General features: G+C 37.3%; 1 protein-coding gene across 2 annotated transcripts in view; it reads left to right on the top strand.

Annotated features, from left to right (window-relative positions):
* Positions 1-26,567, top strand: part of GRID2 (glutamate ionotropic receptor delta type subunit 2) — a 1,468,772-nt gene that overhangs the window by 1,088,511 nt on the left and 353,694 nt on the right. For both annotated transcript variants that reach the window (XM_058721904.1, XM_058721905.1), the window contains exon 9: positions 190-291. In XM_058721904.1, coding sequence (XP_058577887.1) covers positions 190-291 — 102 coding nt within the window. The remainder of the gene's footprint in view (positions 1-189; positions 292-26,567) is intronic.

Here is a 26,567-nt window from a genome sequence, read left to right as displayed (position 1 = left end):
AGAGTGATACTTAAAGGCAGGAAATGGAATTTCTGATTACCTCATTTGCTATTAAAAAGAAAAACCTATTCAGGACCCTTCCTGTACCAGTTATTCTGAGAGACATCACACGATTTTCTGAAAGATCTTTGCCGAGGTGATTGGATTGTTCTTCAGTGAGGAAAGTGACCAAGCTATTTCATCTTTCAGCTTGGGTGCTGGAATCCTGTCACAGGGCTGAACGGGTCACTGACTGACAAGAAACTGGAGAATAACATGCGTGGAGTGGTTCTCCGTGTGGTGACTGTTCTGGTAAGTCTTATCGGAGCCTTGTGGTTTTGGCTTCTGGAAGTTACTGTATGCTTTGTTTTTCTATGTTTTATTAAGTCGTGCCATCATCTTAAAAGAGCATTTAACAAATCCTGACTATGCTTTCTAAGATATTGCAACGATCATATTTTCCAGCCTTCAATTTATATGGATCAGAGTCAGATTTTTGCAGGCTTTACTTTTAATTACAGTGCTTTCGTCAGTAACTTTCTCAGACACTTTAGGCCCAATTTCCATCCTTCTGCGGTTTCCTACACATGGTAAAGTAAAGGTCTCCCTCAGGCATTCTCTCACTGTAAGCATGCACAAATGAGGGTAATCATGCCAAACAAGGGTAGAGTTGACCAAATGCAGTAATTTAGTAATACTAAAACATTGGCAGAATACAGTGCTTTTCTAGGAAGAACCTACTTCAAAGAAAGATCATCCAGTTGTTTAATAAATATTTATTGAGAATCGACTGTTTTCAAGCTCAGGGCTGATTACTGGGGACATTGATGAATGAAGAAATAGATGTGATTCTGTCTTTATGAAGCTTACCAACTATTGATTTTGTGAGTGTTACATGTAAATTCTGTGAACTATACATATAAAATAATTATTACAATTACATTCACTCAGAAAATCAAATGATAACTATTATCATTCTTCTGTATATTATTTTCTCTTCTAATATACATAAAAAATTACATGTTATTAGAAATATTTTAACCAGCAATATACTCAAATGGATACTGTGTAAATAGCCATACAGCAGGAAGATATGAATTTTCCCTTGCTATTTCTATGTGTTTAGGTTTATGCTACTTTATAGTAAATTTCAAAATGTCCGTAGTTGTGAACTTTTTCTTCAGAAAAGCCTACTTGTTTTTAAACTTGAAAAAAGTTTCTTTTTTTTTTTCTGTAGGCTAAATTATAGAATTAGTAGATGGAAGAAACACAGTCTTTTTGACAAATTGATGCCAACTGAGTATCAAAGTTTATAACAGCAATGGCTGCCCCTTATAAATTGTTTAATAACAGTTAAGTAGACTCCACATAATTTCATTATTTAAAAAAAGACCTGTGATATTCTCTATAAGACTACATTCAAATGAGTAGTCTATCCCCCTTTTTGGTACCTATAATTTATTCCTAGTTATTGTTTTGATAAGATGTTTGCTTCTTCACCAAATAATTATGAATACTTGACCACTTGAAGGTAATGGTGCTTCTGTATGTGCCCAAGGCTGTGTTATGCATATGCATTGATGTGCTAATACTAAAAAAAAAAAAAAAAAGACATTTAAAGTGCAGTGAACTATTAATAGTCCTCTCTAGTTATTAACATGAAATCTCAGGAGACAACTTCAATAAAAAAAAATACACATGCTTTGTTTTTGTCTTTGAGATTCATATTTCTAAAGCAAGCTAGCTTCATTTAGTCACTAAGCAAATATTAATTTAATACTTTACTATACAATGGACTCGGTAATGGATATAAAATGAATAATACATATACCTATGTAATAGGTATATATATTCACCTTATAGGTATATTCATACCTCAAGATATACATAGAATCTTGTTGGGAGATGCATATACAAAATAATACAACCAAGAATTATTAAGTACTTTCTATATACCAGGTACTTTATGAAGTTTTTTGTCTGTATTATTTTATTGAGTCTTCACAGTATTTCAAAGAAATAGATAATTTTCTGATTCCAAGGATGAGGAAGAGGAAACTGGGACATACAGGAGTTGGTTGGAAAAAAATGTGGAGGATATACTGATAGTAAGTAGCAGAGATAGTTAGGATTCAACTCCAAGAAGTCTGACTGACTCTAGACCTCTTAATTTCTTCCCTCGTAACATCATACTGTACCCTTGTCTACTCTTCCTGTGATATGTGTGAGAATTGAGGTATCTATAGTATTTTACTTCACTTGAGAGTTAAAAATCCATAACTCTGAGTAAGATGACAGTGAGTTTAATAGGAAACCTTCATATGGCCAATTATTTTAAATTCATTTCCAAGCTGAACAAAATGATTGCGATTTTGTGCATGAAATGGTATTACTCCTTTACACAGTGGTAATGCGTACATGTCCCAGTCTCACCTTCATGACTAGTAATGGTCACTGTTACCTGTAAGATTAGCCCTGCACAGATCCCAAACATGGTTAGTGAGTGGAAATATGGAAACAGTGTTTCCCCAGGTCCTCTGTGAGGAAATGTGGATTTATCAGTTACGTAAAACGTCCTTGCACTTGTTACTCTCCCAGAATATGCAGCCATTGTACTTAATAGTTTGGTAGGCTTACTGTTTCTTCCCATAATTCCTGTTTGAGTGGAAACCAGCCATGACTTTCTTATTTATTTCCTACAAACACTCTTCCAGTCCCGCTCTTACTTACATGGCCTCACAGGTTTCTACCACCGACACTAAGAATCACTGTCCCCTCAACCCACCCAGCAACTCCAAAATTTTGACTAAATCCTGAAACTTAGATTTGTTTTTTAATAAATTTGATTTGACCATATAAATGCCACTTTCTTGTATTCCATGTACTTGCTTTCAATGCTCTCAACAAGGGAGAAGGAGGAGGAAGGATTCCTGTGTAAAGCTTTTGAGGGGCGGTCTTTCAGGTTTTATTGCATCCTAACAGCAATCTGATCCCAGTGTGACACATACTTCCTTTAGTGCTGAGGATATTTCTGCTATAATGACACACAGGTTAGTAAAATTGATTTTCTTTACCTAGATTTTGAAGCCCCCATTCTTATCACTATTAATGATAGTTCATGGACTTAAAAGGAATAATCTGATAACTTATTTTTTATTTATTTACTTATTTTCAAGTTATTTAACATACAGTGTAGCCTTGACTTCAGGAGTAGAATCCAGTGATTCATCACCCACATACATACACCACCAAGTGCTCATCCCGACAAGTGCCCTCCTCAATGCCCATCACCCATTTCCCCACCTACATCAACCCTCAGTTCGTTCTCTGTATTTAAGAGTCTCTTGTGATTTGCTCTGATATTTATTTTAAATGAAATAATTCAGCACAATACCATGTATGATCCCATTAGAAAATAAATGGTACATACAAACGGTTAATTGGAAAGAGTCAAATAAAGGGATTATTAACAAGTATGCAAATAGGGTTGAGAAAAACAAGGGAAGATGGCAGCTTAGGAGGACGCTGGGCTCACCGAGCATCCTGCTGATGACTTAGATTCCACCTACACCAGCCTAACTAATCCAGAAAACCACCAGAAACTAGCAGAACAGAGTCTCCAGAGCCAAGCGCAGACGAGAGGCCCACGGAAGAGGGTAGGAAGGGCGGAGAGGCGGTGCGCGCTCCACAGACTGGCGGGAGGGAGCCGGGGCGGAGGGGCGGCTCGCCGGCCAAGCGGAGCCCCCGAGTCTGGCTGGCAAAAGCGGAGGGGCCGGACGGACTGTGTTCCGACAGCAAGCGCGACTTAGCATGTGGGAGGTCATAAGTTAACAGCTCTGCTCAGAAAGCGGGAAGGCTGGAGGACAAAGGGAGGGAGAGCTGCTGAGCCCCCGGACGGCAGAACTCAGCTTGGCGGGGGAACAAAGGCGCTCGCCAGCGCCATCTCCCCCGCCCATCCCCCAGCCAAAATCCCAAAGAGAACCAGTTCCTGCCAGGGAACTTGCTCGCTCCGCGCAAACACCCAACTCTGTGCTTCTGCGGAGCCAAACCTCCGGCAGCGGATCTGACTCCCTCCCACTGCCACAGGGCCCCTCCTGAAGTGGATCACCTAAGGAGAAGCGAGCTAAGCCTGCCCCTCTTGCCCCCTGCACCTTGCCTACCCACCCCAGCTAATACGCCAGATCCCCAGCTCCACAAGCCTGCCAGTGTGCAAGTAGCCCAGACGGGCCACGCCACCCCACAGTGAATCCCGCCCCTAGGAGAGGGGAAGAGAAGGCATACACCAGTCTGACTGTGGCCCCAGCAGTGGGCTGGGGGCAGACATCAGGTCTGACTGCGGCCCCGCCCACCAACGCAAGTTATGCACCACAGCACAGGGGAAGTGAGCTGCAGGTCCACACCACTCCAGGGACTATCCAAAATGACCAAACGGAAGAATTCCCCTCAGAAGAATCTCCAGGAAATAAAAACAGCTAATGAACTAATCAAAAAGTATTTAAACAATATAACAGAAAGTGAATTTAGAATAATAGTCATAAAATTAATCGCTGGGCTTGAAAACAGTATAGAGGACAACAGAGAATCTCTTGCTACAGAGATCAAGGGACTCAGGAACGGCCAGGAGGAGCTGAAAAACGCTTTAAACGAAATGCAAAACAAAATGGAAACAACGACGGCTGGGATTGAAGAGGCAGAGGAGAGAATAGGTGAACTAGAAGATAAAGTTATGGAAAAAGAGGAAGCTGAGAAAAAGAGAGATAAAAAAATCCAGGAGTATGAGGGGAAAATTAGAGAACTAAGTGATGGACTAAAGAGAAATAATATACGCATAATTGGTATCCCAGAGGAGGAAGAGAGAGGGAAAGGTGCTGAAGGTGTACTTGAAGAACTAATAGCTGAGAACTTCCCTGACCTGGGGAAGGAAAAAGGCATTGAAATCCAAGAGGCACAGAGAACTCCCTTCAGACGTAACTTGAATCGATCTTCTGCATGACATATCATAGTGAAACTGGCAAAATACAAGGATAAAGAGAAAATTCTGAAAGCAGCAAAGGATAAACGTGCCCTAACTTATAAAGGGAGACCTATAAGACTCGTGACTGATCTCTCTTTTGAAACTTGGCAGGCCAGAAAGGATTGGCATGAGATCTTCAATGTATTAAACAGAAAAAATATGCAACCGAGAATCCTTTATCGGGCAAGTCTGGCATTTAGAATAGAAAGAGAGATAAAGGTCTTCCCAAACAAACAAAAACTGAAGGAATTCGTCACCACTAAACCAGCCCTACAAGAGATCCTAAGGGCGATCCTGTGAGACAAAGTACCAGAGACATCGCTACAAGCATAAAACATACAGACATCACAGTGACTCTAAACCCATATCTTTCTATAATAACACTGAATGTAAATGGACTAAATGCGCCAACCAAAAGACATAGGGTATCAGAATAGATAAAAAAAAAAAACGACCCATCTATTTGCTGTCTACAAGAGACTCATTTTAGATCTGAGGACACCTTTAGATTGAGAGTGAGGGGATGGAGAACTATTTATCATGCCACTGGAAGCCAAAAGAAAGCTGGAGTAGCCACACTTATATCAGACAAACTAGACTTTAAATTAAAGGCTGTAACAAGAGATGAAGAAGGGCATTATATAATAATTACAGGGTCTATCCATCAGGAAGAGCTAACAATTATAAATGTCTGTGTGCCGAATACAGGAGCCCCCAAATATATAAAACAATTACTTACAAACATAAGCAACCTTATTGATAAGAATGTGGTAATTGCAGGGGACTTTAACACTCCACTTACAGAAATGGATAGATCATCTAGACACACGGTCAATAAAGAAACAAGGGCCCTGAATGACACATTGGATCAGATGGACTTGACAGATATATTTAGAACTCTGCATCCCAAAGCAACAGAATATACTTTCTTCTCGAGTGCACATGGAACATTCTCCAAGATAGATCATATACTGGGTCACAAAACAGCCCTTCATAAGTTTACAAGAATTGAAATTATACCATGCATACTTTCAGACCACAATGCCATGAAGCTTGAAATCAACCACAGGAAAAAGTCTGGAAAACTTCCAAAAGCATGGAGGTTAAAGAACACCCTACTAACGAATGAGTGGTTCAACCAGGCAATTAGAGAAGAAATTAAAAAATATATGGAAACAAACGAAAATGAAAATACAACAATCCAAATGCTTTGGGACGCAGCAAAGGCAGTCCTGAGAGAAAAATACATTGCAATCCGGGCCTATCTCAAGAAACAAGAAAAATCCCAAATACAAAATCTAACAGCACACCTAAAGGAAATAGAAGCAGAAGAGCAAAGGCAGCCTAAACCCAGCAGAAGAAGAGAAATAATAAAGATCAGAGCAGAAATAAACAATATAGAATCTAAATAAACTGTAGAGCAGATGAACGAAACCAAGAGTTGGTTTTTTGAAAAAATAAACAAAATTGACAAACCTCTAGCCAGGCTTCCCAAAAAGAAAAGGGAGATGACCCAAATAGATAAAATCATGAATGAAAATGGAATGATTACAACCAATCCCTCAGAGATACAAACAATTATCAGGGAATACTATGAAAAATTATATGCCAACAAATTGGACAACCTGGAAGAAATGGACAAATCCTAAACACCCACACTCTTCCAAGACTCAATCAGGAGGAAATAGAAAGCTTGAACAGACCCATAACCAGTGAAGAAATTGAATCGGTTATCAAAAATCTCCCAACAAATAAGAGTCCAGGACCAGATGGCTTCCCAGGGGAGTTCTACCAGACGTTTAAAGCAGAGATAATACCTATCCTTCTCAAGCTATTCCAAGAAATAGAAAGGGAAGGAAAACTTCCAGACTGATTCTATGAAGCCAGTATTACTTTGATTCCTAAACCAGACAGAGACCCAGTAAAAAAAGAGAACTACAGGCCAATATCCCTGATGAATATGGATGCAAAAATTCTCAATAAGATATTAGCAAATCGAATTCAACGGCATATAAAAAGAATTATTCACCATGATCAAGTGGCATTCATTCCTGGGATTCAGGGCTGGTTCAACATTCGCAAATCAATCAACGTGATACATCACATTAATAAAAGAAAAGATAAGAACCATATGATCCTGTCAATCGATGCAGAAAAGGCATTTGACAAAATCCAGCACCGTTTCTTAATAAAAACCCTCAAGAAAGTCGGGATAGAAGGAACATACTTAAACATCATAAAAGCCATTTATGAGAAGCCCACAGCTAACATCATCCTCAATAGGGAAAAACTGAGAGCTTTTTCCCTGAGATCAGGAACACGACAGGGATGCCCACTCTCACCGCTGTTGTTTAACATAGTGTTGGAAGTTCTAGCATCAGCAATCAGACAACAAAAGGAAATCAAAGGCATCAAAATTGGCAAAGATGAAGTCAAGCTTTCGCTTTTTGCAGATGACATGATATTATACATGGAAAATCTGATAGACTCCACCAAAAGTCTGCTAGAACTGATACATGAATTCAGCAAAGTTGCAGTATACAAAATCAATGTACAGAAATCAGTTGCATTCTTATACACTAACAATGAAGCAACAGAAAGACAAATAAAGAAACTGATCCCATTCACAATTGCACCAAGAAGCATAAAATACCTAGGAATAAATCTAACCAAAGATGTAAAAGATCTGTATGCTGAAAACTATAGAAAGCTTATGAAGGAAATTGAAGAAGATATAAAGAAATGGAAAGACATTCCATGTTCATGGATTGGAAGAATAAATATTGTCAAAATGTCAATACTACCCAAAGCTATCTACACATTCAATGCAATCCCAATCAAAATTGCACCAGCATTCTTCTCGAAACTAGAACAAGCCATCCTAAAATTCATATGGAACCACAAAAGGCCCCGAATAGCCAAAGTAATTTTGAAGAAGAAGACCAAAGCAGGAGGCATCACAATCCCAGACTTTAGCCTCTACTACAAAGCTGTCATCCTCAAGACAGCATGGTATTGGCACAAAAACAGACACATAGACCAATGGAATAGAGTAGAAACCCCAGAACGAGACCCACAAACGTATGGCCAACTCATCTTTGACAAAGCAGGAAAGAACATCCAATGGAAAAAAGACAGTCTCTTTAACAAATGGTGCTGGGAGAACTGGACAGCAACATGCAGAAGGTTGAAACTAGACCACTTTCTGACACCCTTCACAAAAATAAACTCAAAATGGATAAAGGACCTGAATGTGAGACCGGAAACCATCAAAACCCTACAGGAGAAAGCAGGAAATGACCTCTCTGACCTCAGCCGTAGCAATCTCTTACTTGACACATCCCCAAAGGCAAGGGAATTAAAAGCAAAAGTGAATTACTGGGACCTTATGAAGATAAAAAGCTTCTGCACAGCAAAGGAAACAACGAACAAAACTAAAAGGCAACCAACGGAATGGGAAAAGATATTTGCAAATTACATATCGGACAAAGGGCTAGTATCCAAAATCTATAAAGAGCTCACCAAACTCCACACCCGAAAAACAAATAACCCAGTGAAGAAATGGGCAGAAAACATGAATACACACTTCTCTAAAGCAGACATCCGGATGGCCAACAGGCACATGAAAAGATGTTCAACGTCGCTCCTCATCAGGGAAATACAAATCAAAACCACAGTCAGATATCCCCTCACGCCAGTCAGAGTGGCCAAAATGAACAAATCAGGAGACTATAGATGCTGGAGAGGATGTGGAGAAACGGGAAACCTCTTGCACTGTTGGTGGGAATGCAAACTGGTGCAGCCACTCTAGAAAACAGTGTGGAGGTTCCTCAGAAAATTAAAAATAGACCTACCCTATGACCCAGTAATAGCACTGCTAGGAATTTATTTACCCAAGGGATACAGGAGTACTGATGCATAGGGCCACTTGTACCCCAATGTTTATAGCAGCACTCTCAACAATAGCCAAATTGTGGAAAGAGCCTAAATGTCCATCAACTGATGAATGGATAAAGAAAGTGTGGTTTATATACACAATGGAGTACTACATGGCAATGAGAAAGAACGAAATATGGCCCTTTGTAGCAACGTGGATGGAACTGGAGAGTGTGATGCTAAGTGACATAAGCCATACAGACAAATACAGATACCATATGTTTTCACTCTTATGTGGATCCTGAGAAACTTAACAGAAACCCATGGGGGAGGGGAAGGAAAAAAAAAAAAAAGAGGTTAGAGTGGGAGAGAGCCAAAGCATAAGAGGCTGTTAAAAACTGAGAACAAACTGAAGGTTGATGGGGGGTGGGAGGGAGTGGAGGGTGGGTGATGGGTATTGAGGAGGGCACCTTTTGGGATGAACACTGGTGTTGTATGGAAACCAATTTGACAATAAATTTCATATATTGGAAAAAAAAAAAAAAAGAAAAGGATGCAAATAGGGTTAAAGGAATCAACAAAAGTGTTGAAGCACCAGGACCTCGATGCACAGCAAGTCTTGCTTGACTGCCCTGATGGGGCATGAGGAGGAAGTAATACTAACAGTTTTAGCAATAGCTAGAACCATGTGAGAGAAGACCGTTCAGTAATAGCTGTGAACTTCCACATGGCAAGAGAATGTAGAAAGTCACGGCCAAACCACAATCAGGCAGTGAGGAAGTGAGAAGAGAGGTTACCTCAATTTCACTCCTCCTGTGTTTCCATCCCTTCATTGTTTTCAGTTGAAAATCTAACCAGAGTCAGAGGGCAAGAGAGCCTAAGTAAGGATGACCACGAAGGTCAGAGTGCCAGGACACAAAGCAGGGCAGTGAAAGACATAGTGGATGCAGAGGGGAAATAGGGACAACCAACGTCAGCGTCTACTATTTGAAAGGATCTGTTAAAAACTTTAATGTGTCATTTAGTCCTTATCAAAACCCTACAAAAGATGTAGTAATGACATTAGAAGGTTGAAAATAGGGCACAAAAATGTTCACTGAATTTCCATGACCATATAGCTAACAAGAGCTACCGATGAGTTTCAAGCCCAGAGATCTGAGTTCCAGAGGCCATGTCCTTAGCCTCTTTTGTACTCTGCCTTAAGAATCAGAACGAACTCATGTTAGGTTTAAATTAAATATAACTCTTGACACGTGAGGGTTCCAAATGTTATGGGATTGATAACTTCGGAGACTATTTCTTTTTTTTTTAAATTTTTTTTTTCAACGTTTTTTATTTATTTTTGGGACAGAGAGAGACAGAGCATGAACGGGGGAGGGGCAGAGAGAGAGGGAGACACAGAATCGGAAACAGGCTCCAGGCTCCGAGCCATCAGCCCAGAGCCTGACGCGGGGCTCGAACTCACGGACCGTGAGATCGTGACCTGGCTGAAGTCAGACGCTTAACCGACTGCGCCACCCAGGCGCCCCCGGAGACTATTTCTAAATAGCGTCACATATGGATACCTATAATCAGCCATCACCAAAGCTGCATAAATGTCTTAGAAATGGAGGAAAAGATAGAATGAGAATAAATTCAGACCCTACAAGATAAGTCCTTTTCTAAACTTTTTGTTTTTATATTTGGCCCACTAATCTCGACTTTTTATCAAGTGGACCAAGTGTATTACTACAAGGCACTTACTAAGATTTGTTTTTACCTTTTAACTTTCAAAATAGTCCAACTGTGGATAACCATAAATGAGAAATTATTTCATTCAATTATTTTTCATGGCAATTCACAAATTGTTGTTGGAAACATCAGAGTTGTAAATATCATTCTAATACTTACAAAAATACAATGGAAAGAATTTGGCAACAAGTGAAAAGAAAGGCTTGAGAAGCTATGCATTTCAAGATACCTGAAAAACATAAACTGGCATTTAGAAGGAGCTCGCTGATTAATACTTATTTTCAATAAGTATTTGGTTTTTCTCAAAACAGACACATGGCTGTGAAACAGCCATGGCTAATGAAACATAAATTCACTCAGAAATTCATTTGAGAAATACTTATTGAGTGCCTTATTCTAGGTGCTTGGGGTACATACAAAACAGACAAACATACTGACTTTTGGGAGTTCTATTCTATCAGGCATCTTCTAAAGCTCTCAGAATTTTTTTTTAATGCAATACCATTGTCCTACATTAAATATGCAATATAATATTCCTTTGCCATTACCGTAGAAATAATTTTAAAACTTTGTATAAATACATGATTGGAAATTGATGGTAAAGCTGTGGTGGTGATTTCTCTGTATTTTATAAATTCAAAACCATACAATTTTTAACATTTTAATATCTGTGAAATCAGGGTGCATCTTTCAATTAATGGTTCCTTGCAATTATATTTGACAGCATATTTTATCTTTATTTGTGGTAGGAAAAACAACTGTGCATTTTATAATTGAAAACATTTTAGATTAAATAATATAGAGAGGGAATTTTTATAAAATTAATTAAGTTAATGGATATTCCTGGAAAGTTGAATTCAACAAAACTGGGCAAGAAGCCATCATAAAGAAAGAGACTATTTTAAAGAATTCTTCCAAAAGAAAAGAAATAACATTAGTAAATGCAGCCAATTTTTTTTAAAAAAAGGGAATAATAGCAATTAAAAAATTACTGTCCAAACTAAAACTACCATTAGAGTCATAGCTCTAAAAGTAGGAAATAGAATACACAAAAGCAGCTCATCTTACACCAATACCACATAAAGCAAAGTCCAAACTATGTGTTGAGAGATGGTAAGTTTCCCCAAGCAAATCACCATAAGAGGGGTATGGCAGGCAGCCACCAACTGAGTAATCGTTTTAAGAGTAATTTCCTTTTCATAAAATGTTTACCTCTTATTAGTCTCACTTCTTGGATTTTTTTTTCACCAGGCCTTATTTCCCACTGAAAATTTACATGTTGTCTGAGATCAGAGGAAGGTAAAACAAACTATAAACCATTAGCCTTGACTCAAGTATTTACTGAGCTTACATTGTAAGCTAAACATTGTGCTCAATTACAGAGAGGCAAAGATAAGTAAGATACAGTCTCTACTTTCCAGGAACTCTAAATAAACCATTTTATCAAAATTATTAAGTTTTCTATCAGAAAGTAGAACCTATATGTGAAGGACTCAGAATTAAATGCATTTTTGGAGAGACTGAAAAAGAATAATAAGGTTGAAAGAAATATATAGAGAGAAATAGAAAAAGACAGATGTCACACTATTTTTATGATCTAATCTCAGCAACAACATCTAGGAATGACCTCATGGCTTTATAGGACATTTTAATTCCTTATTTTGTTGTGTTCTTTCATTCAGAAATCTTTGTAACTCTTTTTTTCTTGTAGTAATTTCATTAATGTTATATTCTCCCTTTAACTATAAGTAACAATAAGACACAAAGTTGGTTTCACTTAAAATGCCTGGTATATAAAAGTAGATCAAGAACTATTTGTTGAATGAACAAACCAAAATATTCAGATAGACTGAAGGTGTGTGTGTGGTGAGGCTGAGGGGCAGGGACTGGAGAGAGAGGAAAGGAAACAAAGGAAAGGAAACAAATTAAAAAACTATATGTAATTACAAAAAATAAGAACAGGTGTGCACACAAAACTATTCCTTTGAATAGGCAAGACTATAATTAGGTGGTCTTAAGATTCCTCATTCTTTGATTTCCATTCACTAGGTCCAAATTTCTAAGAGAGATGGCAAAGGACAGCCTAAAGTGATAGGTATTCTTTTTTCAGCGTGGGATTTCATCTGGAATATTTTTCCCTTTATTACACCTTGGTGAACCAATCACACAATTTTGATGGAATGGTGGAGAGACCCCTTTGTTTTATTTACACCCTGAACAAGTCACTAAGCCTCCTGGTTTTCACTGTTCCTTCTGAAGAACATCTTGTTTTCTCATACTTCCCAGAGCTCCAAACACCATGGCTAGGTCCATCACTCCTTAGCAGTCAAAGCCTAAATGGATGAAAAAGCACAGCATTCAATTTTTGTAGATTTCTAACCCATTTACTCCTTCTCCCAGAATTTCCTCCCTCTGATCATCTTAGTGAGGGAGGCAGGAGTAGATACCTGCTACCTCTCTGCCTCCTCAGATAATCATGTCCTAGTGTTCCCATTGTGTCTCCTTAGCTTTTCCAACCATTTACTGATATACTAAGCCAGCATTATTGTATTGATTCAGCATCCTCTCTATGACAGGCATTATGTTAGGTGCTAGGGATGCAGAGGTAACAAAATAGCATGGTTACTGCTGTCATAGAACATGACATTTACTGGGAAATATTGGCAACACCCAAATAAAGACACTAATGAATGGGACAAAGGAACTGCTTCTTTGACAGAGAGCTACCTGAGGTGTAGCTCTCAAAATGTGAAGGATCTTTATGTATATCCTCAATGTCTCACAGAAAATCTTTGAGGGTGGAAGATGAAGAGAGATGAAGAGAAAACAAGGGCGACAAGGTGGTTTGCACATAAATAAAACTCATGTTATATTATTGGACTATTAAAGTCCCAAATCAACAGGAATAAAATCATATAATCTATACGCTATTTGACCAACTATTTACCCAGAAACTCTATAATTTTGATCTGAACTTAAAATTTTACAGGTAGACACAGTATTAAATACAAAGAACTTAAATAATTATTTTCAGAAATCAAAAGAATCAAAGCTATTAAGTCTTTTGACAGAGTTGACACTAGGAAATAAGTTAACCCACTTACAGTGTTTGCAAATAACTATATGCTTTTAAGGTAAAGAAGTAGAAATGTTTAACTCAAAACATCAAGAATCATTTGTATCAGAAATAGCAAGGTCATACGTGATGAGAAGTTACAAATAATCTTGAATCATTTAATATTCTCTTGGTCTTAGGAGCAGTCATTGTTAGCCCTTTCTCCCCACAATATTTTCACTTACAAGCGCACTGATACTTCATAATTCATTGTCCCACAGTCTGCAGAAAGTATAGAATTAGACAAAATCAGGATAATGGACAAAGAGAAAAAGAGCATGGTATTTGAAGGAAAGGACAATCCAAATAGAAGGAAAAACCTACCTCTTTTTTTTTTTTTTTCCTCTTGGACTGTGCCTCTTCAGAAATTTATTTAACATTCTTATATTAAATTCAAATAAATAAATCTAGGGTTTTTCAAATGTATTTTTTAATGTTTATTATTTATTTTGAGAGAGAGAGGGAAAGAGAGAGAGCATGCACAGGAGTGGAGGAAAGGCAGAGAGGGAGAGAGAATCCCAAGCAGGCCCAGCACTGTCAGCACAGAGCCCAACATGGGGCTTGATGTCACAAGCCACGAGATCATGACCCGAGCCAAAATCAAGAGTTGGACAGTGAATCGACTGAGCCACCCAGGAGCCCCTAGATTTGTTTTCTTGGGGTTTTTTTTTTTGTTGTTGTTGTTAATGTTAAGGGATATTGTGACCAATGTGTAGCAAACATATTCTCAATTTGTACAATATACAAGAAAGTATGAAGTTTAGAAATAATAATTTATGTATGTCAGTATAAGATCAAGGAGTGCACTTATTTTCTTCTGGATGCACATTTTAACAAAAGAGTAAAAAACATGTGATTACTTTTCTTACTGGAAGTACTTCAGCCTATTTCATTGCCTTTTTTCCACCTAGTCATCTCTCCTCAAACACTCATACAAAGCATTTAGCATTTACTACAAAGAGTTCTGACCTTACCAGTCAAAAGATGTCAGTTCAAGTTCATGCTTTCAATTAATGGATTATTGAATTTATGGAAACCAAGGAGCTATTTTCAACCTCCATTTTTCTGTCTGTAAAAAGGGAATAATGAAACTGGCCTTTAATGAGATCAAATAGGTTTTTATGAGTAAATAGGTTAAATTATGTGAAAGCAGTTAGCAATGTACAGTGTTTTTAAATATAAGATGTATTGTGTCTGCAGTAGAACAATGACGTGTAAATTAACTGAAGAAAAGAAGAAGTGTGAATGAGTGATCACAAAAGCATAATTAATCATTGTCATCAATCTTTAGATTTTTGTGGGAAATTATTTAAAAGACCCTAAGGTGGAAAAAGACACATAAATTGCAGAATCGTGACTTTTAGGCCCAGTTACTGTTACCTTAATTTGAAAACCTGCTAATGAGAGCCACCACAGCTCTCCTCCTAGTGAAGTTTGTACTTTGTAGAGGAAAAATGGGCAGTAGCAACAAAAAATACCTGAAAAAAAAAAAAAAGCCCCAGATTATAAACTGTAAACATTTCTAGAAGTCTGTGTATCTAATTATATTGTCTCATAAGAAAATTGTGTTTGATTCCAAGTTAGCTTTAAATACATTCTATATTAATAGATAACTTAAAAAAAAATGCCTTAGTAATAGCCCTGAAATTCATTGTCCTCATTTTTTTGCTGAAGACATAGCCTTGTTTTTGCTACTGAAAGACCTTCATCATTTTGAACCCCCACAGAGATTTAAGCTTTCTTGAGGTCTCAGCTTGTCATCCTTCTGAGACTAGAGGCAAAGTTAGGGGCTGAGAGAGTAAGTGTGACAAGAGACTCCACTGGACAAGTACTCACAGCAGGCAGGTGGCAAGCTCCATAGCTCCTACAGCAATGTCTGAAGAGAGCTCCTTTGGAAGAGTTAATAAATAATGCAGTTTGGTTCAGGGCTTCAGGCAAAAATGGCATCTCTGGCTCGGGAAATTTCCAGTGGAGAAGTTCCACCTCCAAGTTGGCAGAGTGAGGAGTAAACAAACAAACTAATAAATAAAGTCATTTAAAGTCTGGAAATTTTTCTAAGGGCATACAGAAAATAAAGTAACACTTATTCAAGAAAATCTAAAACTCAGTAAGAACAAGAGTCTGTGGCATCTGAATGTCATCCCACTCCTTCTTCTTCCACCTCACCCCCTGCCCTACTTAATTTGATGGAAGCTCCACTCCAAGCTGTTATCCCAAGAAGACAGGGTTCCCCTGCCCCTAAATTCCCAATCAAGAATTATTTTATCTGGAGGGACAGGCAGTTAGCATTTCTTGTACCTTCCATCTCCAATCTGAAGAGGCTAAATTCTTGGTGACAGTGGGCAACATTTTGGGGGCTCTCTTTCTCCATGTAGCTCCCACCACCAGGATGCAGGTTTTGCTGCAGGTGTAGCAGGCCTGGAATACTGGGACCTTGATCTCTATCACTCCAGCTTGCTCCAAGGCCAGAGGTTCCAAGCCAACAAAGGGAAGTAGAGAAGACCAGAGGCTTCCAGCCAACCCAGTACTCAGGGTAGTGGCACAAAGAATTTGCTTAGGGAAGATACAGTCCATAAGAAAAGAGAGCACCTAAGCATTCTCCAATTATTTGAAACAGTATAGGGAAATTAAGTCTAATGCTCTTAATTAAGAGCAACAAGCTAAGTTATAAGCCAACTAGTTCACCAGTGAAAACCAGGGAAAGAGATAGCTAAAAATAGACTTCCTGGAGTCAGAATGAATTTTAAAGTCTGACTTCAAAAATAAAATTTTGTTCAAAGAAATGAGCAATTTTTGACCCAGGACATTACTGAAAACAATAAAGCAATCAGCCAGTGATTCATAGAGCTTAATGACTATAATGAATATGACACAATATCTATATGGACACAAACATTCTCAAAAAATGCTAGCAAACTAACTGAAGGCACATATAAAAAGTGGAATTTATCCTAGGAATGCAAGATTGGCTCAACTTTTGAAAATCAATGTAATATATAGCATTAATTAAAAAAAAAGAATAAATCCACAAAGTCATCTCAATAGATGTGGAAAAAGAATTTAATAAAATCAAAGACTATTTTATGATAAACACTCAATAATATGGTAATAGAAGAGAATTTCCTCAACTTGGGAAAGAACATCTATAAAAAAAATTAATCAGCTAATGTCATATTACTGGTGAAAAACTAAAAGCTCCCTTTCCTAAGGTTAGTAACAAGACAAGGATGTCAGTTATCACTATTCTTATTCAACATTGTTCTGGAAGTTTTAGCCAGCACAATTAGGCAAGGAAGTTAAATAAAAGGAATAATATTAGAAAAGAAAAAGTAAAACTTTCTCTATTTGTAGATGACATGATCTTACATATAGAAAACCCTAAAGCAAAGTGTGTACATACACACATACACATATGCACACTGTTAGAGTTAATAAATGAGTTCAAAAATTTTTTAGGGTACAGATCAGTGTACAAAAATCCATTGTATTTTTGTATGCTAGCAATGAAAAATATAAAAAGGAAATTAATAAAGCACTTCCATTTAAATATATCAAAAACAATAAAATAAGAATACACTTAACAAAATAACTGCAATTTTTGTCCATTGAACGCTTTGGAACATAGTTGAAAGAAATTAAAAAGTTCTAAATAAATGAAGAGATATTGTGTGGTCATAGATTAGAAGACTCATTATTGTTAAGATGGCAACACTCTCCAAATAGATTTATAGATTCAGTGAAATTCCTATCAAAATTCTAGCTCCTTTTTTTTTTTTTTTGCCATAATTAACCAGCTGATTCTAAAATTCATGTGGAAATGCAACGGAACCGGTGTAAGCGGAAAAAGGCAACAAAAGAGAGTGGTGAAAAAGAACAAAGTTGGAAGACACACCTCTCAATTTCATAACTTACTAATAGTTATAATAATTAAGATAGCAACTTATTAGTTAAAGGTAGACATTTAGATCAGTGGAATAGAACTGAGAGACCAGAATTAACGCATATATCCATGGTTAATTGAATTTAAACAAGAGTGTCAAAACCGTTCAATGGGGAAAGAATAGTCTTTTCAAAAATCATGCAAATACAACTAGGTAGCCACATACAAAAGAATGAATTCATTCCCTACCTCAAACCATATATAAAAATTAACTCCAAATGGATCACATAGGCTTAAATGTAAGAGCTAAATCTATATAACTGTTATAGGAAAACATAGGTGTAACTTTAGTAACTTTATTTTGGCAATAGATTCTTAGATATGGCATTCAAAGCACAAACAACAGGAAAGTAAAATGTTGGATTTCATCAAAATTAAAAACATATACTTCAAAGGGCAGAATCAAAAAAGGTGAAAAGACAGCCCACAGCTTGATAGAAAAATGTTTGCAAATCATGTATCTAGTATACATAAACAATAAAGTTGGAATGGTTCAATATGAAGAAGAAAAATAAACCAATCAAAAATAGGCAAAGGATCTCGACAGGTTTTCAAAGAATGTGTATACATTGTCAATAAGCACATTAAAAGATTCCCAAAACTATTTGCCCTTGTAGAAATGCAAATGAAAAATATAATGAGCTACCACTTCACACCCTCTAGGAAGGTTATACATCAAAAGGACAGGTATAGCAATTGTTGACAAGGTTGTGGAAAAATTGGAACCCTCATGCATTGCTGGTAAGAATATAAAATAGTGTAGCTGGTTCAGAAATCAGTCTGGCAGTTTCTCAAATGGTTAAACACAGAGTTATTATATGATATTCCACTCTAGATATATGCCCCAGAGAAATGAAAACTTATGTACACACAAAAACTTGCACACAAATATTCATAGCTTTATGAATAAAGCAAAAAAAGGGGGGGGGGGAACAACTCAAATGTCTATCAGCTGATGGATGGATAAATAAAAGCAGTATACCCATAAAATGGAATATTATTTGGCAATAAAATAAAATAAAGCATCAGTAACATGGTGCATGGGTCAACCTTGAAAACTATGCTAAATGAAATATTCCAGTTACAATAGATAACATATCATATGATTTCCTTTATGTGAAATGTCAAAAATAAGCAAATGTATAGGCATAGAAAATAAAATTAGTGATTGCCTAAGGCTGGAGAAAATTAGGGGGTTGGGATATAATGGCTAAGGGGAACTTGTAGTCGACTCTGGGTCTGGAGTTCTTTCTTGTCCATCAAGAAAGCGGGACGCAGAATTAAAAAAGCAAGAGATGGCTAATGTCCAGGAGAAGACAAGAGCCCTGATTAAGGGTCCTTGCTCCTTTTTTATTAGGATCAGAAGGCTTACAAACATGGTGATGGACGTGCACAAAGAGACAATGAAACTGTGAACATTAACTCCTGGGCATGAAGATCTGTGGGGTTAGGGGTTTGGGTTAATACAAACCAAAATCCTGGCACCAGGGCAGAAGGTTGTTTATGACAGACTTGAGACACCACCTCTGTTTACCTAAACTGGTCTAGGGGACAAGAAAGACAGAGTATGCTACCTCAGGGTCAACAAGGCACCTGTGTTTTGCTAATTAGCTCTGCTCTGGGCAACTTTGCCCTGCAGCGGTCTATAACCCTATTTACCTGTTTACCTAATTTGATCCTTCCTTTCTGTGAAAGCAGCTTTCTGCTATTGTACTAAGTTGGGGGTGTTTCTGCCCTGAATACCTAACCTTTTTTACCTCATATACCTTTATCCTGTACTGAGGCCTTTGCCCTTCCCTATCTATACTGGGGCCTTTGCCCTGCCTTGCCTATACCTATTTACCTAAACTTGTTTACCCAAACTTGGGTGTGAACGTCCCATGGCTTTCTAATTCTTTATGCCTTGTTAACCCATTGGTGCAAGCTCAGGGAATTCCTAAGTTTATTCCCCACAGGAACTGGAGTTCTTTGGGGAATAATGTTCTAAAACTGATTGTAGTGGTAGTAGCATGTCTGTGAATACATTGAAGCCACTGAATTGTGAACACTTTGAAGTGAATTATATCTATGTATATTATATCTCAATGAAGTAATTTAAAAAAAGAAAAGAAACGTCTGGAACCGGATTATGTTGAAATCCCCAGTTCTCCAACTCTCTGTGATTCTATTTCTTCATCTGTAAAATGGAAATAATATTATCTACCACAGAGAGCTGCTATGAAAATTAAAGGAATTAATGCATGCAAAGAACAAAGGACTTACAACAGCCTGGCATTAGGAAGTATATATGTGTGTGTGTGTGTGTGTGTGTGTGTGTGTGTGTGTGTGTTAGTTCTTTTTATGCACAGAGGGTTAAGGGAAAACATAAAAGAAGCATCCAACTCTAGCACAGTGGGAGAGGCTTAAAGAAAGGATGACCAAATTAATTTTGAAAGATGAGCAAGGATTATCAAGGCATAAGTAGAAGGGAAGGTGTATGCCACAATGTAAAGAGTATATGTAAAAGTATGCAGGCATCAAGAATTTAAAGTATCCTAAAAGTAAATATGAATGTTTCCTGAAATAAGTGAAATTGAAATGCTGAAAATTCCAGCAGCCTGTGTGTAAGTTATTTTTTTTAAGAGCCCCTTTGGAGACAAGTCAATTAGAAATTTGCTTGTGAAAATGAGGTTAGCATGATATAATTTAGATAAGGTGCATCAAGTTAAAGATACTATCATTACAATTTTGATCTAGCCTGCAGTTTAGATAAAATGGTTCTCATTTTTGTTATGGAAACAGTGTAATCAGTAAACATAGCTCCATAATGTACACACATTTTGTTGTCTCTTCTGCTGATTGTACCCATCTTATGTGAGAGAAAAGGGAAGAATGTGATTTTTATAAACAGACACTTGAGGATTATATGCAAATGATGGCCTATGCACCTGATGTAATTTATAGTAACATGAATATGTGTTCACTTCAGTACTGACTGAATAAAATCATCATGAGAATTGATGCATGACAATGGCTTGACAATATCTTATTCTTTCTCATCACACCAATTTTTAAGATGATTGCTGTCATGCAGACATGTGTGAGTATCACTATTGCACTGAGAAACTATGTATGACCGGATGTTTTTCCTTTTGGAAGCTGAAACCTGAACTCTCGGACTTGTGCTTGCCTTGCCAGCACATCTACTGAACTCTCAGACTTAATAATGAATAAATATTTCAGAGATGTATTATATAATTTACTTCTGAAAAATAGATTTACTAGTTGTTTCCAGGTGTTTAGTAAGATATTGACAGTCATTTGCAAATTCAAAGATGTAGACCCAGTGGGTCTATATAACCTCCATAATTTCTGCAGTATTCTAAACAAAATTATATGAACTATATTATACTTCACTTTCAGAATTGGATTATACCACTGTATCTTAAAGAAGCTCAAATGTCAAGGTGACTTTGATGTTTTAAGTTATCTTTCACCAATTCAATGGTTTTAAGCATAGTTACAAGAACACAAGACCGGTCCTTAAAAAGAATTCCTCAGAAATAAACATAAGTATAAAAATAAAAACTAGAGAGATGGTTCTGCTATAGAGTTTACTCTTTGGAGTTACAAAAAGGAATCTATTAATGACTTAATAATCATTAAAGCTTATAGATAATGTTACCAGCTAACCCTTAGAACACAGTTACTAAAAATCTTATTCTTCATATTTTAATATCTCCTGCTTTCTTGGAACCCTCAAGATTATTATTTACATTTTCTTGATATGACCTAGACTTATAGCTAATTCAATAACTTCTTCAAGAGGCACCTGAGTGGCTCAGTTGCTTGAGCATCTGACTTCAGCTCAGATCATGATCTCATGGTTCGAGGGTTTAAGCCCTATGTCAGGCTCTGTGCTGACAGCTCAGAGCCTAGAGCCTCCTTTGGATTCTGTGTCTCCCTTTCTCTACCCTCCTCTGCTAACCCTCTGCCTCTCTCAAAAATAAATAAACCTTAAAAAATTTTTTTAAATAACTTCTTCAAGTTACCTATATGGTAAAAACTAAGCATTGAATTTGTGTTTGTCTGACTCCCTAACCACCCATGATAGAGGAACAAGTACTAGACTAAATTGTTCTTCTAAACGACTAGAAAACTGAGCAAAGAATGGAAAAACCTTCAGACATTGGTTAGCTGGTGAAAAAGGATTTTGATTACTAAGAGGTTAGAAACAACTAAGTGATCCCAATAATCACCCCAGATTTCTGGCTGGTGGCAATTTCCATACTAGAGGCACAGGAATAAATCCAAACCAGAGCTTGTCAGCCTCACTGAGTTTAGAAATTAGAGATATAAGTTTGGGAAGGCTGAGTTGGTTGGTAATTTAGGGACATGCTCTGGAATAGAGGGAGCCACTGAGGAGGTATTAATACTTGCAGAAATTCTGAGTCTTGGCTGAGTAATAGGTTGTAAATGCATATGGAGAAACTACAGAGCTGGGCAAAAAATGAGAGGAAGCAGATCAATTCCCATAACTCACATATGATGTAGAGACTTTAGAAAAAGATTTCATTTGGGGTGGGGGATCTTTTTCTACCAAGACTTTAAAAGGATATATGAAAAGCATGTATTTATCTTTGAAATATGTAGCAATTAATAGATATTTAGGTGAACAAAGTTAGATAGCTATAAAGTGGGATAGTCCTATGTATCGTGTTATATTGATGTCGTAAATGTTGCCCTGACCTCTCAAAAGGTCCAGCTTCTTATCAAGAAGATGAATATTTCATCTGCCATTTTTGAACTTTAATAGCATGTTGATGGTGCTGCTGTTTCATAGTTGACCTAAATTAGCCTTGGATAAACACATGAAAAAAAAAATCACAGGAAGTTGTCTTTGCCTATGTTTTAGAATGCTTCCCAATCAGTAAGGAAAAGCAATTTTGAATTAAAATGTAATAATTAGATTTATGTTTACAAAGGAAATAAATTTTGAGAAAACCTAGCATGCTTCCCCAGTGCCTCTCAAAGAGCCATGGAGTTGGATGGCAGCCTTTCCAGTGAGGGGCTAGACTTTAAGTAGCATTAAGATTCTTTCAGGGACACAGAAACAGGTTTTGACCAATAGGGAACCATTTATCAAATCGGTATCCGTTGAACTAAATGGGACCCTAGGGTAGTCTGAAATGAAGAGATACCTCCAAAAAGCATTCAACATGGGAGTAGCTTACTCATCTGTCAGCTTCCAGAACACAACCAGCTATTCAAATTCAGCTCCCTCCAGGGAAGCAGGAGTCAGTCAAGGAGAGAACCACCATACTGCATCGAGGTCCCAGAAAAGGAAAAATTGGTCAAGGAAAGGAAGGCAAATGCATACTCTTTCAGAATACACCCCTTGGGTTTTTTAATGATCGGTTGGAATACAACGAGGTTTGGGTTTTAAGGTGTCATTTCACAGCATCTCCATGTAAACTGTGTACTAATTATTTTAACCTGGAAACAGAAAGGCAATCATGCTGGAAACAGAACTGTGATTCTTACATGTTTAAGATCTTTTAGCCAGAATTTCAGGTTCTCTGGGTGATGGAAGTTAGCATGAGAAAATGAACTTTATATTTTTTAAGGGTTTTTTTTTTCCTTTGGTAGACATTATTTTATTTATTTTCATTTTATTTTTCTTCTCCTCTTTTTAAAAAAAATTTTAACCATTGCTAGTGGCATGATATGTGAAATGGGAAAATGAAATGTTCAAACTAATTTTTTCCCACTGATTCTTATATAGAGTAATGTGTTCCACAGTTAAGTTAAAAATAACAAGCTGTATGTTGTTCTGAGCCACATATAATCTCCAAGACCATGGTCAATAAAGCACTCAAGAAAATGAAGATTTGAAGCAGAATGGTCTGAAGTCTATTGGGGAAGAAAGAAGAAACTGATTAGCATTTGAAAGCAAGGTCTTTTACTTTTTCAAAAGTTAAGGAGAATAAAAAAGTGATCACTCATCAAGAACAAAGAGTTTGAAAAATATCTCACCTTTGTTTTATTAGTCCTTTCAAATTTTAAGAATGACCTTTGGTTATCAACTCCAAGAACCAAGATGCATTTTAATGCACATAGCGTTGCATTTGGGAACACAAACCTAAGACGGTTTGTGGAATGCAAGAATAAATAGGACCAATGCTTATTTTTTGACATTCCTAAGTGGCTTTTGCTCTATGAAGGATGTCATAGACAGGATAAGTGTTAGGGCTGGTTTAGGCTAAGTATTCTGATTTATTATACACTAAACTATAGCAATACAAAAAAAAATTTTCTACATCTTTATATTTTCCAGTAAATTATCAGAATCTCCCTCTAATTCCTTAATATGTGTCTCCATAATTAATTCAACCCTGTAATTCATATCCACAACCCTGATAAGAGCTGGCACAGAGGTCATTTTTATGTCTTATTATTATTTTTAATAACATTTCAGGTAATCTTTTTCATATGCTTATTAATTTGTGAAACAGAATATTGTCTTTGTAGCTTTAAGTTCAGACTTCTCTACATTTTGTAAATCCCCATAGATTTGTTTCTTTCTTTTAAATATCAGCACCTTTCTGCTTTCTACTGTTATGTTTCTGCCCTCTATGCAGGAGATCTTTTCTTTTAAGCTTCCCACTGTGCTTCGTAATAAAATCAAAAGAAAAAGGTACATCCTTCAGAAAGCATTCAGCTCACTAGAAATAGAAAACCTGTCACCTTATTCTTAAAACCTTAGATCAGGCAGGCCAGTGGCAGAAATAGTGAGTACATTTTCTACAAAGGATATAGAATGGGCCTAGAGAAATTATTAAGTGCCTTGTTCTCTCCAGATCTCCTTTTAGGGAAGAGACCATCTTTGTTCAGGAAAAAAAAAAAAAAAAAAAAAACTTGAGACTGATGGGAGAGAAACTTTTCCTCCACCCTCTTAGGTTCCAATGCTGGAGGGCCTGTGAATTAAGGGGCAGTAGGCAGATTAACAAGGAAAGGCAGATTTCCTTCAAAAAGCAAATTGAAGGCAGATTTCCTTCAAAAAGGAAAGAAGGGAAGGGTCTATTGTTTGTTTGTTTAATTCTAAAGGGAACGAAATGTCTGTCTCCTTCCTGGAATTTGCAAGAAACTCCCCTGGAGGAGGGTTAATGGCAGTTGAAGTTTCAGGAGGCTCTGCTTTAGTCAGATAAGGAAAGTTCAGATAAGATTTTAAATGTTTTCACTTTAAAATAATCTTTGTGCTAAAACTGTGATCCCATCAATATGCTGACTAAAGTTGAAGTGTGAATTCAGAAGAAGAGTGTGTAAATAACTCTACTTTAGAAATGAAAAGGAGTTTGAGACTATGGAGTGTGGAAAGAGAGAGGAAGAATGATTGATTGGTTGAGAAACTGATGAGGTTTTGGGGTGATGGTGGGGTTCATGGGCTGATAGCCAAGAAAGAATTCTTGAAGACATCTTTGGTGCAAAAAGGTGATTTTATTAAAGCACAGGGACAGGTCCCATGGGCAGAAAGAGCTACGCTGGGGTTGTGAAGAATGGTTGCTGGAGACAAAGTCAAAAGGGAAGTTTCCAAAGAGATTTTCATATGCTAAAGACTCACAGATTACTGGAGGTTTAGCTATTGTGAAACTAAGGTTGTTTTTCCCTCTAGCAAAACATTAACATTAAGACAATAAAGGAGTTCCTGGACTTTAGGCTCTTGATGGGATTGCCTTTTTGTTGTAAACTCTTGGAGAGTCTTATCAGTTTAACCATTTGTGTGTTTTGTTTGTTTGTTTCTTTTTCCATTTCCTGTTTTTGGGTACCCGGGAATGTCCAAAGAACCTCATACATGCCCCACCCAGGCAGGGGTTAGGGAGGGAGGGCAGGAGTGGTGGACGGATTCCATGCTAGTTTGTACTTTTCCCTAGCCTGCATTATGCTCCATCATCAATACCACCATGTATTAAAAGACCAAGTTGTTTTTCTTGTATCTGCTATGTGGTTTCTGAAACTCCTCCCCACCACCCCAAGCATGTGAACATACCAAATGCTGAAGACAGTCTAAATTAGTAGTGAAGAATGATGAGGTTTTGGAGTGATGGGGGGTTTCAGAGCTGACAGCCAAGAAAGAATTCTTAAAGATTTTTTGTGTGTGTGTGAAAAAAGGTGATTTCATTAAAGTACATGGACAGGAGTCATGGGCAGAAAGAGCTACACTGGGGTTGTGAAGAGTGACTGGTTATATACTATGGAGTTGGGGTAGGGAAAGGCAAAGGGGAGGCCTCCAGAAGGACTTTCATATGCTAAAGAGGTCTCCTAAGATAACTGAGGCCTTGATATTGTCAGCTAAATGTTTTGTCCTCTAGTAAGGCATTAGCATTAGCATGGTAGGGGCTTCCTAGAGAAATGTTATACTCTATATTTGCCTCAAGTATTTGTCAATAGACTGCAGGTTATAAAGAAATTTAATTTTACCTGCCATTTCCTTCTTGCCTTTGAGCATTACTATAGAGGGGAGGGTGATGTTGGGGCTCCAGAAAACCGAGTCTATAGCTTTCTGGAGATTAGGCTATTGATAAGATTGCCTTTTTTTTTTTTTTTTTTGTAATTTACTAAGATATTTTTAAAGTGATGGAGACTCATGTCCTACATGACTGTGGTCTCTATAGCTGACCATTTGTTTTCTTTCCTTTCCTTTGTCCTCAGGCAGCCAGGAGTGCCTGAGGAATATCACACACATCACACCTGGGTGGGGAAGTATGCTAGCTTCTATTTTGCCCTCAGCTTGCCTTAAGCTCCCTCATCAAAGAATACAGTCTTTAGTATCAGACAACACTGGATTCAAATTTCAGTCTTTCTCATGAGCTTGTGAGGTCAGGAACATTACTTATCTACTCTGTTCTCCAAGTTTCAGTTCTCCCATTTGTCAT

The sequence above is a fragment of the Neofelis nebulosa genome, chromosome 3, assembly GCF_028018385.1.
Source record: "Neofelis nebulosa isolate mNeoNeb1 chromosome 3, mNeoNeb1.pri, whole genome shotgun sequence".
Classification (NCBI taxonomy): domain Eukaryota; kingdom Metazoa; phylum Chordata; class Mammalia; order Carnivora; family Felidae; genus Neofelis; species Neofelis nebulosa.
The sequence above is the reverse complement of the archived record's forward strand: the minus strand, read 5'-3'. Positions and strand labels throughout refer to the sequence as shown.